This window comes from Saccoglossus kowalevskii, chromosome 3, assembly GCF_978046115.1.
Source record: "Saccoglossus kowalevskii chromosome 3, keSacKowa6.1, whole genome shotgun sequence".
Taxonomy (NCBI): domain Eukaryota; kingdom Metazoa; phylum Hemichordata; class Enteropneusta; family Harrimaniidae; genus Saccoglossus; species Saccoglossus kowalevskii.
In genome coordinates this window covers 16,348,750-16,366,964 of record NC_140643.1, presented here as the reverse complement: position 1 = coordinate 16,366,964, position 18,215 = coordinate 16,348,750, and the positions used below count along the sequence as shown (strand labels likewise).

At 34.3% G+C, this 18,215-nt stretch overlaps 1 protein-coding gene across 2 annotated transcripts in view; it reads left to right on the top strand.

Moving 5' to 3' along the window:
- Positions 1 to 18,215, top strand: part of LOC100372028 (calcium-dependent secretion activator 1-like) — a 76,880-nt gene that overhangs the window by 21,871 nt on the left and 36,794 nt on the right. For both annotated transcript variants that reach the window (XM_085496824.1, XM_078010913.2), the window contains exon 2: positions 16,070 to 16,150. In XM_085496824.1, coding sequence (XP_085352950.1) covers positions 16,070 to 16,150 — 81 coding nt within the window. The remainder of the gene's footprint in view (positions 1 to 16,069; positions 16,151 to 18,215) is intronic.

The window sequence follows — 18,215 nt, the reverse complement described above, 5'->3', positions numbered from 1 at the left end:
GGTTGTCATGACAAACTGATATTTCATTACCGGTAGATAGTGTTTTGAATTTCAGGTGCTTTTGATGTTCGTGAGTGATGAGTGATGACTGTTGGGATTATTACTAATGGTGCATTCAATCCATATTTTGTTTATAAATAAACATTACATTGTACATGTATATGGGAAAAACCAAGGTATTTTATTTCATGAAACCTTTAATAAAAGTTTATATGCATGCAGTCTGTTTTACTGTCTTTTTAACCAAAAAAACAAACATTTCTTACCTCTGTATTTTACTAAAATATCCCGTCTTCACTTCTTGGCTCATTTTATTTTGAGTTTACTGGAGGGTCATATGCCTTTAATAGACCCCCTAGCTCATCGAGTATTCATTCTTTGACATGTAGTTTAAGAGGCTTGCTTTAATTCATATATTCTGCAGCTAATTTGTCATTACTTATTCTCAGTCACAACATTTGATAGTGTGTATACATTTTATGTATTTGTCAATGGATGGTATCTCACAAATTAGTAATGTGGGAACACAAATTCAAGACAGGGAGTCACAGAGACTTTTTGAAATTTTGTTCTCACAAATGCTATAAAGTTATGAAATCGCAAATATTCCAAGCTGCAGCAAAAACAATGACGCTTCTAATATCGTAAATCGGGGTATCTAATTTTGTTTGTTCACGCAATTTGTTCAATTCCCCTATTGAAGTGTAACCTGGCTGTTTGACATTTTATTGTATTGCTGACTCTAAGATTTGTATTCTCGGAGCATAGTTTTAACAAGTTTAAACACTCAGTGTCACTCGTAGGTCTCTCAGTGTGCTTAGCAAGAAAACAAACACGCGTGGCTCTACTTCCTGAAATTGACATTCTGCTCTGATGCATGACCTGGGCCCTGCTTGAGATTTGATACGATATTTACATGTTGCCAGGTATTAATTTAAATGATACTTCATAGAAACTTAGTAATGTATCGACTTCAATATTTGGTGGGGAGGGGTCTCCGTGAAAATGCAGTACCATAATTGATTTATTAATAAATAGTGTATGCGCTGTGACCATCAGGGTAAGGAATTAAAATCCTGACACAAAAATATTATCAAGAATAATGCTCTTATTGCTAGTGCTATGCATAATGTAAATGACAGAGGTCTGTCTGCGGTCAAAATAAGTCGTATTTGAATGTTTCAGCATATAATTCCGTATTTGCTCTATATGTATAAGTAGCACGTGTGCTTATAAAAATGAGAGAGGTGTGGTTATGCTAAAACTCAGTTATATTTCAATTATCCTGTATACAATAAAATTATTTTTTGGTTTATGTGTTCTAGTAGTAGATACACTCGCAGGAGAGAAATTACGGTTAAATCAAGTTGTATTGATTTCATTTATTTGTCTTACACAGTTTCCTTATTTAGAAATAATATTTAAAATGTTTATATTTTGCGGAGGTTTATTATTATTGTCACACATGTGATAGTAAAGGTCACATGAATAGGTCACATTGTAATACTCATCAATTCCACTCTGCTATAGGTTTTGTTTTTTACTCTAATTCACACAACACAAATAACAAATTAACTCAGATTTTAGAACTGTGTGATGTTACCGAAAGAAACACGGGGGGTGGGGTGGGGGGTGTAATGTTATGAAAATAAAGCCAAATATTTATATTTTATTATTTTCGTACACTGAGTCGCACATTCCTGAACACACACAGGATGTTGCCACTAAATAACCCAGTACATGTATTTCTAATATTAGTTTTGTATGTCTATTTCATTTATTTATAAATCAGTGTCTCTTCTTGCAACCTTGTAAGGCCTGAGTATTTATATCGCGTTGTATTATTCTTACAGAGATGCCAAAATTTGAACGCAGATTTTTTTTATGAACGTCATGATCATGTGGATTCACCACTGGCTATTGTAACCATACCACTTACTACAGTGGAGCAATAATTTGTGTATGCTTGAATGCTTGATTTTGGTTGATATGAGGAATTTGGTTACTATAGCGATATGATCTGTTAGCTGTCAAAATCAGTAACTCTCTTTCTGATAAAAAAAATTTCTAATTCAACTAACGTTCTTTGGAACTAAAATTTGAATTAGTAAATTGAACAGCATACATTAGTTGTAAAACTTCTTCCTTCCTTCATTCATTGCCAATTGTTACTTTTCTTAAATAATTCATATCTGTTGTTTCACCAAAAAGAAGTCTAAAATCTTTTCAGAGCTTAAAATTACTGTATCCTGAGATTTTTAGACTACTAACTCTACTAAAATCAGTATCCCCAATAGACAACTAGAATTTTTTTTTTATGCAATTTGTGTTCAACCCTACACAAATTAAGCAATGAAATTTATTTTGTATTTTGCATGGCTTCAAATTCTTACATGCTGAACCTGATTCTCCTAAAAATAAAAACCAAAGACTGCCCCCATAGCTGAATTATAAGTTCGGGCCACGTGTACAGTGGTGTACCACTTTGTGTTTTTGCTTTGTGTTGCCTATGGTTATCTGAAAACTAAAAACACTTCTGTTGTTTTTAAGATAATCAATACATATATCCTTTCAATATTAATTGTTAATTTCATTGATATTGATTCATGCAAGAATGTACGTCTCAAATTGACCATTCTGTGATGATTGGTAAATATAGAGAAGTATTATTTTGAGAAATTTTGAAATTAGTTTAAATATCTGTAACATGAGTCAACATACGCTCTGAGCATGTGCTGTTTATTCTGGCTGACCTCTGATAATTGCTCCAAAGTTAAGATGGAAACCTGAGAAAACACACGGTTTTTTTGAGCTGCGGTAAGGGTGGGTTGGGGTGGTGGGGTTACTTTACCCGCATTACTTTTTCGTCTGAAAGCATCGCTTTATTGGGTTAACCATATTTGCGTTATTAGAAACAGTTAAGTTAAAGCGTGGTGGTCGCCGCGCAGCGTGTGTTCAAATTTCATGTTAATAAACAATGTATTTTACACGCGTTGTATACGTCGCTATGAGTCCCATATCGAACAGGACGCGGCACGACGACTGCCACCCTTTAACATATTGGGTATGCAGGTATTAATTCTATTTTCCCCCACAATTTTTCTTCATATCTGTGTGCTTTTCAAAATCCTTTGGACAACTTTCCATTTTCAGACCAAAATTTCGATGTAATATGTTACAGATTTCTATATTTCTTTTGTTTAGTTTTTGTTCAAATGAACGTAATTTCCCTTTGGCTGCAGGTCAAAACAAAATTTTTGAAAATTTGCAGAAAAAGAAGAATAATGATTGATTAAAATTGACTTTTGCATCCAAAAGAGAATCGCTAGATTCACAAATAAGTATCTTTGATGAGTTCATGTACATGCTGATGTAAACAGTATTGACAAAAGAAGAAACCTAAATGGTTACACTTTAAATGGAAGAAACATATTGTGTTTCCTACTTACATGCTCTTCTATTGGAAATCCACTTTCAAGAGAATATTATGAAATACTGTAGAATACTTTATTTCCACTTGAAATTTATTTTCGCTATTTTTGCTGAAGGGATGCTTCAGTGAAAATAGATTCCCGCGAATATACTTTTTCTCCTATATTTCACATTAAACTTATCAATCAGTGAAAATAAATTCCATACAAAACAGCCAAAACGCCTTTTCAGCGAAAATTAATTCCAACTAAAATAAAGTATTTTACAGTGTTTAACCTTTTCACCACCACACTTTTTCGCCCAAATTTGTCTGCACTTTTGCACAATTTGAGTCAATTTTTAGTTTTACTCAAAAAATTTTGCTATTTTTGTCCCAATCTTCTGAAGGAAAGGTTAAAATGTATATTAACTGAATTTCAAACTTCCACTATTTTTCCTCTTTTAAATAAATTCTGTATTGAAATTTTTTTTTAAACTAAATTCAACAAATGTTTATTCTTGTTTTACATGTCTCTTCCCCCTCTAATTTATCAAACCACTCATCCCTATTTACTCTGTGCTTTCCTAAGTAAGTTAAGGGTGCTCATCCCCCTTAGGTGGTTGTTTATTTGACTGGATGGCAGAGCTGATTAATGTTGCAGACTCTGCAGTTTTTGTTTTTGAACCGTAAAACAGATTTGGTAGATTAAACACAAAAAGAAAGAAGCAACATCTGTTTTTCGGAGCTAGCTTTCATGATATGATTTAATATGCTCCTGTAAGTAATCTTCCTGATCTCGGAATATGGAGATACATCTAAGAGATTTGGTTATTCGATTTCATATTGAAATATACATCATAATAATATGCTAAGCTGTATTGTTCGTTTCAGTCGCTGTGTTGCGTTGATTTTACCCAGATTTAAAAAAATGCAAGTTCTTGATTTTCTTTAATTTTTTAGCTTGTATTTTATTTAATTATAGACATTGTATGGACTCAAATTTTCCGAATGTTGCCATAAAACCAGTGGAAGGAAACCAATGTCTTTATGACGTAGATTACTGAAATAGAAGCCTCTTTTAGGTTTAGAAAATATCATGGTACTGTAAAAGGGTTAATTATTCACTGGGTTTTAATTTGGCTTATTTCACTGACTGGAAAATGGGCTAAATTAAAACCCAGTGAATATGTAAAATTTAGCATAAAACATTATCTAAATGATAAAACCGTGAATTTGAAACCCACTGAATATGCCTGAAATGGAAAATCAGTGAAATTTAAACCCAGTGAAAATTAGTCATTTTACAGTACCTATTTGAACTTATAACTTGAATAAATGCTGACCTATTTTGTTCATTTCCTAATAATTTGATGAATTATTGTTGATTTCAATTCAAAAGAAAATTAATAATGAATGTTTCTTAATAAGCACTATTTCGTTTCCATATTTCTACCGGAGACGATGAATCCCCACTGTTATGGGTGACGAAATAATTTAATAATTTTCATGTTCACATAAAACGTAATCAGTTTTCATTTTAATGTAATTGCAGATGCATTATGGGTAGGTGACCTGAGAGGCCATTGTAGGGTATTTCAATTCTGAGACTTGGCTAAATATATTTAACGTTTTTACTTAATAATACATTTGTTACATGTGTTTAATAGTTTTAAAAATCATGCTTTCTTTTTTTCCAGTTCATATAATTGTGAAAATACTGCGTGCTAACAAAATTGTGATGTTTTGGTTTTGGATTTTCCACCAATTCAGATATATATATCATAAAATAATTTTGCAATTTAGTCGCCCGGAAGCATTGTAAATGAAATTAAAGCATAGATTATAGGTGAATTAAAATCTATTAGTAACTATGGCAACTTGCATATATAATTACAACTGTGATGACATATTAACGGAGTTTAGATAAACACATTTGAAGTTGCGTGGAATTTACAATTGTGCATGGTCACATCTGTGCGTAGTAGATTTCAACATGACTACACAGTATCGTCGTCACCTGGCATCGTGTAGTTTATCAAACCCTTTGAGCACTAGAATTTCTCCTTCCAAACAGTTTGCATTTTTTTATTGAATTTTTTCAGTGCATTTAATTTTGTTGTTAATTTTGAATATAATTTTTCATTGCTATACTTTTGATCACATTTTTGAAAAAAAAATATGCAGATATATTTTACGAAAGGTGACAAAAAATTGACCTTGGCTAAGATGAGCTTATTTTTTAATTGATTATTTTTAATTAATTAATTTGATTGTATGTGAGTTAGTATAATCAGCGATATTTTTTGTTCCCTGGCTAATAAATACATGCAGTCTTTTTATTTATTTTTTTGATTGATATGATGGATTTGCGTAAACAAAAAAAAAAGATTTTGTACATTTGTATGTACTAGAGAGAGAGAGACGAATAGGTATTTACTGAAAATATTATTATGATTGAATGTAAAAATAGAGCTAGACATTACAAACATAATACATGTACTCAAATTTGAAAATGCAAATTTTAAACTTCACATTGTAGCAAATCTGTTGAATCTTTTTTAGCTCCGCTGTCGACTTTGTCGAGCGGAGCTTATCATATGAGTGATTGTCCGTCGTCGTCGTCGTCGTCGTCCGTCGTCCGTGTCAATGTTTTACTTTTTCGACTTCTTCTTGAAAACTACAAGCCTGAATGCTTTGATACTTGGTGTATATGTACCTTGGGTAGACCTCTCTCAGATTGTTCATTTCATGATGATATCTTCAATTCTCTAATTTTGGTGAATATTTTTGTCATTTTTGGTAAAAAGTGATATTTTCGACTTCTTGTTGAAAACCGCAAGTCCAATTGCTTTGATATTACATATATAGGTACTACATGTGGACCTCTCTCAGATTTGTTCATTTTGTAATGATATCTTTAATTCTCTAATTTTGGTGAATATTTTTGTAATTTTTGGTAAAAAGTGATATTTTCGACTTCTTGTTGAAAACCGCAAGTCCAATTGCTTTGATATTACATATATAGGTACTACATGTGGACCTCTCTCAGATTTGTTCATTTTGTAATGATATCTTTAATTCTCTAATTTTGGTGAATATTTTTGTCATTTTTGATAAAAAGTGATATTTTCGACTTCTTGTTGAAAACCGCAAATCCAATTGCTTTGATATTACATATATAGGTACTACATGTGGACCTCTCTCAGATTTGTTTATTTTGTAATGATATCTTTAATTCTCTAATTTCGGTGAATATTTTTGTAATTTTTGGTAAAAAGTGATATTTTTGACTTCTTGTTGAAAACCGCAAGTCCAATTGCTTTGATATTACATATATAGGTACTACATGTGGACCTCTCTCAGATTTGTTCATTTCATGATGATATCTTTAATTCTCTAATTTTGATGAATATTTTTGTAATTTTTGGTAAAAAGTGATATTTTCGACTTCTTGTTGAAAACCGCAAGTCCAATTGCTTTGATATATTATACATATAGGTACTACATGTGAACCTCTCTCAGATTTGTTCATTTTCTAATGATATCTTCTGTTCTTTAATTGCCATGTGCATTGCTAACAGCAGAGCTATCTCAGCCGACAGGCTGCTTGTTATTTAATTGTGATACGTAAATGGTGACTGTTATAGGCAGATGGTTGTCGCAAACGTGTGTGTGAAAAAAAAAATATTAAAATTGTGCTATCACACTGCATTCTCAATTTTTCCTAGAAGAAAAAGCAAATTTGTTTGAAATCTACAAACTACGCTTCATCATATGCATCTAATATAGGCACCTATTATACATCAAATGAATTTACCGATGCTCTTACGAAGAATGAACTAATGAGGAGTTATTGCGTAGGCTTACATCAACTACTATGGCAACCGTTATCAGTCAGCAGAGAGGCATTTACCGTGAACTGACCAAATTAGTTGTTCTGTTTAAGCTTGTGTCTGAAATTTCACAATGAGTCAAATCACCGAGCCATGGCATTAAACGATAAATACTGTAACAACACTGAACAGGTTTAAAATGATCAAGTTTTACCGCAATGATGAAATGATATGGCTTGTCATTATACAACTCAAGAAGTCATTCTTGCAGTTAGTAGTGCTGGTAGTTTGCCGGATCATGGAATTAAACTGAATTGGGTCTAAACTGAGCCCCCTGTAGAAAATTTGTCTAAACCTCATGCATTTTGTACTTTCCTTTCTCCATAGACTTGCCACAGTCGTCATACTGTTGCATGTTTTATCCAAATTTTGAACATGTGCCTCAAGCACCTTTGTAAACTGAACACCACCTCCCTAAACTTAGCACCTCTGTAAACTGAACACCCGCAAATGGAACACCTCCATAAACTCAACACCTCCATAAACTCAACACCTCCTTAAACTGAACACCTCCATAAACTGAACACCTCCATAAACTGAACACCTCCATGAACTCAACACCTCCATGAACTCAACACCTCCATGAACTCAACACCTCCATGAACTCAACACCTCCATAAACTCAACACCTCCATAAACTCAACACCTCTATAAACTCAACACCTCCATAAACTGAACACCTCCATAAACTGAACACCTCCATAAACTTAACACCTCCATAAACTGAACACCTCCATAAACTTAACACCTCCATAAACTGAACACCTCCATAAACTGAACACCTCCATAAACTGAACACCTCTATAAACTGAACACCTCTATAAACTGAACACCTCTATAAACTGAACACCTCTATAAACTGAACACCTCTATAAACTCAACACCTCTATAAACTCAACACCTCTATAAACTCAACACCTCCATAAACTCAACACCTCCATAAACTCAACACCTCCATAAACTCAACACCTCCATAAACTCAACACCTCCATAAACTCAACACCTCCATAAACTCAACACCTCCATAAACTCAACACCTCTATAAACATAAACTCAACACCTCCATAAACTCAACACCTCTATAAACTCAACACCTCTATAAACTGAACACCTCTATAAACTTAACACCTCTATAAACTGAACACCTCTATAAACATAAACTCAACACCTCCATAAACTCAACACCTCCATAAACTCAACAGCCGCTTTGGTGTTTCAGATTGAAGACAGGTGTCAGCTTGCTGTGCTATAAATAATAAATAAATATATAAATAATTTAATAAATATAAAAAATGAAGCAGTGCCTAGGATGTAGTTAGTTGTACTATTTGTGACATTCCTCCTACCTAATATTGTCACCAAAGATGCTGGCAATGTTGAGTCTAAAATTATAATGATGATTCATTTCATATGTATGTCTAATTTCACCGTTTGGTGTGGCAATGTATGTATGTGTATTTAATACAGGTACCTAGCTTTAAGAGTAATTGTAACACAAATCTTGCAACTTTTCACGTATTGGTGAAACTTGTCTGACTCCATGAGCGAGATCAATTTTTTTTCTGCTATACCCCCTGTATTGTTAAATAAATATTAATTGATATCTGTCTCCTTCCTGTGTTTTGTATCACAAATGCTGCAATGTCTGTTCAGTGAATACAAAATATTTCAGAATTGGTATTTTGATTCATACATTTATTTATTATATGTTGTTGAATAAGGATTTTGGAATTATGATTGTGCTGGTTATAGCGAATTGTTTATAAATTATTCTCAATTTAAAAAAAAAAGGGATTTTGATCTGTTTTTGTGTGTAGTTTTGCTGATTGCAGCTGTTGCTTGTGATGAATTCCCCCTTCAGGCTCATGATTGAAAGATTAGTTACCTGCAGTTTTGAGTTTTGATCCATGCTTAAATTATTGCAATATTACCAACCGGAATAGTATAGAATAGACCTTAGAAGAAAAACGTTGTTGAGATTTTGTTACGATCGGGAGAAGCACATGACTTGTTTTTATCCCTCAATTATTGTTCTATTTTCTCCCACCAATTGTATCCCCTGTTCCGCTGCTCTGTTTAACCATGGTATTTGAATCAGTTGACGCAAGGAGTAATAACAACTTGCGTCATTCTTTCGTTTTTAACGAGATCTGGGCAACTATTTGTGGTTAAGATCGTAAATGACTAACATCAGCTATGTCAGCCGAAACGAATGCTTCATTACAGGCAGCCATTTTGAATTTAATTATAACCCAAACATTTCAGTATTGTATTACTTTATTACGCTGGGTTGTATTTTAGCTTGTTCCACTGATGATGTATGGAATTGTTTTCTTCTCAAATCAGCGAATTTAAAACCTGAATGAATATTCATGCATTAAATCTAATAAAATTAAACCCATTGAATATTTCTTTTTTACATATTAGTCATGTGAGTTATTGAAAAATACGTCTTTTGTTATGAAAGTTATTCTTGTATTCGCCATATTGAAAATCAATGTCATTACAATCTATGCTTTGAGTGCAATAATAATAATGAATAACCTTCTACAAATGTGTGCTTTCTCTCTCTCCCTGGAGGGCAGTATCAATCAGTTTAACATTCTCTAGTTTTTGTTATTTTTAGAAATAATAAGATTAGTGCACCTCATTTATGTTTTAATTACCTTGTGACTGTTTTCTCATTAAATTGGACTAATTTTGGAGTACCGGCGGTATCTACTCAAAATATGTGTAATCAACGTATTTTTCTATTGACGTCACTAAGTTTGAAGATTTTTTCGGTGTTTGAAAACTGAAATGAACGTCTTGTTCTATTTCCAGAAATGTATAAATAAATAGGAAGCTAATTTCACAAATGTTCCAACATAGTGAGAAATTTGTCTGCCATTTTGAAATGTAACACAGAAGAAATGTATAATATGGCTTGTTTCAAAAAAACAAACTTGGACACGTTGGGAATTAACTTATATAAAAAACAAACAAAAAAACCTGGCTTGCTGCTCTCTGTGAGACCTCTCTGAGATTCATCAGTCGCTAGTGATGAACTTTAGAGATTTTGGTGACGTCAATGATGGTTGTCAGTCAATTTCTGTTGCCATGGGAACCGTTCCAGCCTACTCAGCGTAAACGAAACCAGGAAGGTGATTTCAATACCAAGCAATAAGACATTCTGAGACGTACTTACCGGAGTCTCACTGGGGCCTACTGTTGGGTGGATGAATTGTTTTCTGAATAAATCCTACTCCTGAATTGAATCAGAAGAAAAGCGATTCTTGACAGATTAGTGATTAAAAAAAAATCTATCAATTGGCTAATCCGCATATAACCATAGAAAACAAAACTATTTATGTCTTGATGAGTGGGAACTAAGGACTTGATGAAGCTGATCGGATTCCCCTCTCTTGGTGTCTGATTTCGCAGTAGTGTAGTTATTGAAAGCCGTTAACGTCCTGCTCTACCTTCCCATCTTTAGTTTTCAGTTTGCAATAATTTGTATTTGAAATGATAATAATAATAATAATAATAATAATCTTTATTGTAATTTATTGTAATTCTTGATAGCAACCAGTATAGTCTGAGTGTAACTTTTCCCTCATCTGGCGTTGGCTTTTCATATAAACCTAACATTTCATGAGAATGTCATTTAGCTATGCTATATATTGTAAGGCCTGATATGACTTTCAATGTGTAGTTATTAATATTCATATAATTCTATTGACAGTGTTGATGGCAATTGTACTGCCTTCAACCGCAATGTGTGTTAATCATTGAAAGCCACTGTATAACTCTAAGTTTGCGTCTTCTGATCTCATATAATTATTAATAGGTGCACATACCAAAGCCTAATCCGTTCAATCAGGAATAATGTTTTTCAAGTTCAAATAAAGAACTTGTAATTGGATTCTGCCATTCCATCATTTAGACTCACCTCTATAGAAGGTCAGTGAACTGCACTTGCCCTTCAGGGTGTTTGAAGGTTGTCATTCTATCATGTGTGGTCACCCCTTTGTCCTTCAAGGCCAAAAAAGTCAATCTGCCATTCATACATGTGTGGGCTCATCCCTTTCGTGGCACGGCCCTGATTTCTTCACTGCGTTTTGTTCTCACTCATTCTGGTGATATTTTAATGAGCTACATTAAAAAAATACTTGAATATGCGAAGTTAATCATAGAATATTTTGTTTTTTTCACAAAACAGGAATTTTAGGCTAATATAAAACCAGCGAATTATTTATCTTTGTTTACACAAATACATTGTAATTGTTATAATTCATTATAATAAGTATGTAAAACAAAATTGGTGGGTATTTTTTCACACAAATGTAATTAGGTCGTGGCTTGTTATTATTTTTATTCAGCATGTGACCTGAATTAATATTGTGATAGGATTTGTGTGATTTATGCAGCAGCCGGGTGCCGCTTCGGGACTCCAGATGCCTGTAATATAATGACAACAATACGGAGCGTTGGTTTATATTTAACCCTCTTATATTATTGTAGTATCCCTCCCCCTTCAATATACTGTTTTAAAAGCTTTTTTCAAATATTAAACAAAATTCTCCTACAAAAAATCTTGGTTGATATTTTTAGTCTATTTAAAATGTTGTTGTTGTCGGGGAGCGATTGATTTTGTTGATACATACAGCGAGATGATTTCAATTTTTAGAAATGGATATGCTAATTGCTGTGCAGTTATCATAACAATATTAAATATTTCAGTCAAAAAGGTTGAATGTTTATCAGATTTTGACTTTAAATGGCGATGGTGAAGTGTCATGTTCGAAATGGGTCCACTGCGTTTACTACGTGCGTAATATTCATAATTTGTTCATATGAAATTTGAACATGCACAATTTGATTTCTCCAAGAACAATCAAGTCTTCTGTATTTATCATCGATAGCTTATAGGTTTCCTGCTTCAATACAACAAAGAAATCACCTCTTATACACCTATACTCCCTCCATTTTCAGTGCAAGACCTTCATGTATTGAAAACATACTGCTTTGGTTCTCCATATGTTGCCACTAGGTGGCGGTATGTTATTAAATGCCAAGCGTTCAAAAACTATTTAGTAGTATTCCATTATTTATTATTATCATAAGACAATAATAAATTTTCAAAATTGTGTTTACTTGCATGGCTTACGAGTAAGCTGAACGATTTTAATCAAAACCAAAATAACGGTGTTGCTGAGTGTACAAGTCATGATTCAAGCTCGCCAAAAGATCACAAGATGCGCCAAACGCAGACATTGTAACAAACAAACTGATCGGTTGTGTACAAACCAAGCACCCCCCCCCAACAATACGCCACATTGTATGGTCAGCCATCTTGGATTTGCTTGGAAGCACGCTATTGAAAGTTACGTTAAGTTATGGACAACAGTAACCGCTATGTGGCGTTATTTGAACTTCCACTACCAGGAGCAGCCTGCTGCTAAACTTGTTAAAGCGGGAGGGTCTTCACCTGCGTACATGCGGGAAAATTGAGTCCCAAGCGACGATAACAACACACACTAAAAACGCAAAGGCTCATGGGTAGACGCTTGTTTGTAAACAATGAGATGCTTGTCCATCTGATGCATGCATAGGTGACGACACTCTCGCTTTAAAACGAAATAGAAAGCAGAACGGCCTAAAAAACAATGCAATATGAACAGCCTAAGCGTTAAACCATGAGCATTCCAAGCTACATTGGGCTGGCTTAAATCTAGCTTAACTTGCTTTCAAAACTGTCGCATACCGGTATCTAAATTGCAAAGTGTAATATGCCTAAATATCAACAGTGGCGGATCTAGAGCCCCCCCCCCCCCCCCCCCCCCAAAAAAAAATCATTAACTTAGTCTGGCGATTTTAAAATTTGGACCCCCCCCCCCCCCCCCATAAAAAAAATCCTGTATCCGCCCCTGATCAATAACATAAATATATAAATACTACAAAACATAAGTTGAAATTATTGATAACAACAATGATACTCGCTTTATGGGTTTTTATGAAAAGGCAAAACCAGATATTAGTCAGCGTGGAAATTAAGTAATGCTTGGACTGTACTTTATTAAAGATACAGCTAGCTCTTTTACAGCAGTTTTACGCTATTTTGACATCGGACCTTTGGGATTTTCAGTAAATTTTGAAGACTCCTTCCTCATCAGTGGACAAAAATAACACCAATAAAATTGACATGTAATAACTTATTAAAAGCATTTCAGTTATTTCATCTGAATTTATTGGAACTCTTAAACAAACATTTTATAGGGATCAAGAAGTCTTCACATGAGTTTATTTTCTAGGTCATAGTCACCTCTTCTGAAGGTGACTTTGTAACAAATGTCGCTGTCACTATGTCGTGCATTATAATGATTATGCGATTGTTACCGTAATCTACCTTGGATGATGTCCAAAACGGCGCGGATTTCCTGTATGTCTGTCAGGGTATGACATCATTTCTTCAAAATGCCTGGACTGTTTTTCATAGTTGGTTCAAAAAGAAGTCTTGATGGTATACTATTATGCATGTTGATTTGTTTTTTTTGTTTCTTTGACCAACTGATAGCCATTTTTATCCCCCAAAATCACCATTTGAGCACGTTGTCAACTGTTTGTTAGGCATGCCTTTGCGGATTTTATTCAAATTTAGTATTGGCATCAGTCATGGTGGGGTACTAATGTACTTCATTTTGTTTCACACTTTGATTTAAAAGGCCGACAGGTGGCCATTTTTTTTGTTCAACTAATGTTCTATCCATATCTCATACAGACAGGTTTTGTTTGGTGATAATGAACTAATGATGTTCTCTTCAGTAGTTTTGATGATAATCAATCAACTTGTCATTAACTGTTTTTTATTAAAATATGTCCCATCTCTTCTACTCGTACATTTTGTACATGTAATATGTAAATATCTTATCATATACAGAACATAAAAAATTACTGAAATATATATTTATATATATTTTCATAACTTTCAGTATATGGAAATATTGATAGCATCTCGCTATTCTGATTATGATATCCTTTGAATTATAAATAAATGATAAATTAGAAATCATAAAGAATTACAAATGCACAACAAATTTTGTAAAGTGATTGTGGGTTATTGATGATGAAATGAGATCCCATAATGGATGTGAAACTAACCTCTGAGTATTACGTGTGTTGTAAATTTCACTTTTTTTTTTTATTGGATTAGACACTGGCTTACGAAGTCAGTTAATAGTATCTTAGCTGTAACCATGGTAACTGTATGGATATCCTCTAACTGCCATTGTCCTGTCATTCAGGTTACTGACTTATTGAGAACGGCACGTAGCATGTGTGTTGTTGACAGACTAGTTTGAATTCTCAGACGTGACTAACTTGAATATTTAGATGCTGCCGCAAACCGCAAGGTTACAGTAGATTTTTTCTAAAAATATTAGTATGAAAATTTCATGTTTAGGAGTAGTTTTGTTAGAGTTGTAGAGACGAAATCAATATTACCCTTAAGATTTTGGCATCGCATTTGTCATTACATGCGATGTATAACATCGTGACTTTAGAATATTGAATTATTCGGCCATGAGCGTTTTGATGGTTGTTGCGTGTCCTCCTATCCTGTGAGATGTGCAACCAATTAAAATTATTGCATGATAGCTGTAATGCCGTAATTCTTGTGGCCAGCATTGCGTAATTCACATACATCTGAAGATAACAGGGGTTATTAAATTGGACCAATTGCTACATGGCTGGTGTTGTTAAATCTATTTGCAAGATGTCTGTTATATATAATGTGTGATAAATCGTGTGATCCAGTTGAACATTAAACTTTTACCCAAAAATGTGTTTTTTGTTTTTGTTTTTTTTGCTTTTTGCATCGTCATCTGAAGTGATTATCTTTGAAATATAAATCTTGAGGTATCCCACGTGTTACAATCACAAATGAGAGTAGTATCATGTAATTTCCGAATCAATACAACATCACAAACTCAATTGATCTGCCCCGTTGCCTTGGTTACTGCCACTGCTACTGCCACTGTATGGTGTGCATTGCAAAGAAACTCACTTGCATATTTCATCCTTCTTTCAAGTACACTGAAGAAAATACAACTTGTTAGAAACCCACGATATCACCCTTTAGTCTCCCATTCATTTAAAAGTTATTCTTGACTAAACTAGCTAATTGGCCACTCAACAGGATGATCACAAGGTGTAAAAATTAGCCATCTTAAAACATATTCCTATCTATCTATGATGCGTCACGTAATAGGTTGTTTTGCATAGTATGTTGCTGCCTTATTTTTCAAAAACTACGTGGACTTTGCAAAGTACTCTGCATTAAGAAATAAAAAAGAAAGCGCCCTTAACCATGCAATTGTCAGCGTCCACTTTTGTATCGTGTACGGAAAGGTTAAAACATGCGACAGTATAATTGATGGTACAAATTGATCCAGGCTAGTTTCGTCATTAAGACGTGATTAGCGTATTCCACTATCGCTGGCGGTACTCTTCAAATCATGTTTATTTCATCCTTTTTTCTGCAAACTAGCTGCAGTTGAAAACTGCAAAACTTAAAGGTTCATTGTACTTTTTTTTAAACTATGTTTAATCTTCAAAAGAGATTGTTTTATTGTTTTCAACGTTTTACTAATATGATGTGATTGTTATAAAATCCTTGATTCAGGGAAGTGAAAAGCTAACGCAATGTCACTGATCATTTCACTATCTTTTGCACCAAACTTGCAATCTGATTATATGCATTGATTATCTGTCATTTTTTTTTCAGCTGGACAATGCTGACGAACAAGCAGCGCAGATCAGAAGAGAATTAGACGGAAGGCTTACACAGGCAGAAATGATAGCAAAGGTAGGTTTAATTTTTCTAAAGTGTCTTGATACTTATCATTCATTCATCTCTTAAACCATTTAAACACAGATAACAACTAAAAATAAAACACTAACGTTGTTAACTATTAATCATTCATCTCTAAAACCATTCAAATACAGATAACAACTGAAAATAAACCACTAACTTTGTTAATCTACCATTCATTCATTCATCTCCAAAGCCATTCGAATACAGATAACAACTGAAAATAAACTACTAACTTTGTTAACCTACCATTCATTCATTCATCTCCAAAGCCATTTAAATACAGATAACAACTGAAAATAAAACACTAATTTTGTTAACCTACCATTCATTCATTCATCTCCAAAGCCATTCAAATACAGATAACAACTGAAAATAAACCACTAACTTTGTTAACCTACCATTCATTCATCTCCAAAGCCATTAAATACAGACAAGCATTTATGTATGGATATCTCTAGAGGCACTTTGCGAGTTGTCCTGCGAGTCGCCAAAAGTCGAATGAAGGCATTCTGCTAGTCGGGTCAAGCAAGAAAATAAAGGTTTCACCGTAGTCATTGACGACTATTCGACTAGAGCGAATGGGTAATCTTCGTTTTGATAATGAGCTGTTATCACCATAAACAATGTTAAATTAGTCTTCAAATGCTTAGTTTATCTTTCGAAAACAACTGGTTTCTTGATTTAAAAAAAATCATGCCCTTTTACCATCAAAATCCAAGCCAAAAAAAACTGTATACAACATCGGCAAATCTCTCCCATGTCGCGTTCATTAACCTTAACATATTTAAATGAGCTATGGTAATTTGAACATGTTATCACCATTCAGTATTTTGATTTGTTAATCTGGGACATGACCTGCCAGGTATCGCGTCGAGGACTGTAACAATTGTCAAACGCCGCGTGACAGGATTTAGCTCTGCGTACGGTGCAGTGTGTACGTGGACACGTTCGGTTGGTTGATTGACTGGTTTGCGCTACTGTGGTCATTTGCTACGAGTACTAAACAATGTCTTCGTGTTTGTTTTTATTTGAAACTTCTTTTAGAATATACTTTCGTTACCAATAAATTAAAAAAAAAATGAATGCATATTACATTACAGCAAGTCTCAGAAGTATTGGGGGAGCCAATTTGCATACTCGCTAGCGAATTGGTTACTATAACTGCTTGGGTTTTGACTAAACAGTTGGCTTTCGAATCTCACTGGTGCCGTCTTGTGATCAGCCCACTTACGTAAAGTGTTTTCAACTCCTTGATCCCGTCCTTGATGTTGTTAAATGCAGAGGTCGACGTTATCGTCGAGGTACCCTTTCGTTATTTTAAGACTAAAAAACAAAGTTCCACCAAAGTGTACGAATGAACACTGGCGTTATTCTTTGATGCTATAGATGTAGGCAGATGGTCCATGTCCTCCTTAACCAGTAGTTGCCAGCCACTCCAATCCCCGTAGCTGCTAGTCAGCTATTCACACATACATGGTGTTTTTCTCGCTTTTGAATGCTGAACGAAGGACATGACGTCGGTCTAAAAAATGAAGCCCATCACGATCTCCCAAACGTTGTCTGGACCAGGGACCAATCACAAACAAGAATAGACAATGAATTAACACCTCTGTTTTCCCCGACGCTGGCGAACTTAATTTTCCTACGCTAACACAAAAATCTTTTGTCTTCTACCGACATCCTGTTCCGGTCTGTCTTTGAGAACGCAAATTTTTCAGTTTGTGCTTACCATCGACTCGTAAGAAAACTTGAAAAGTGCGCTTGACTCGACTAGCAGAATGCTTTCATTCGACTTTTGGCGACTCGTAGGAAATCTCGCAAAGTGGCATGACTCGACTAGTAGAATGCCTTCATTCGACTTTTGGCGACTCGCAGGACACATTGCAAAGTGGCTTGACTCGACTCGCAGAATGCCTTCATGCGACTTTTGGCGACTCGCAGGACAACTCGCAAAGTACCTCTAGAGATACCCATACATACCTCAGATAAGTGAAAATAAAAAGCTATTTGTATTGGGGGGAGGGGGGTAATGATAACTAAATAACAAAGTACCACT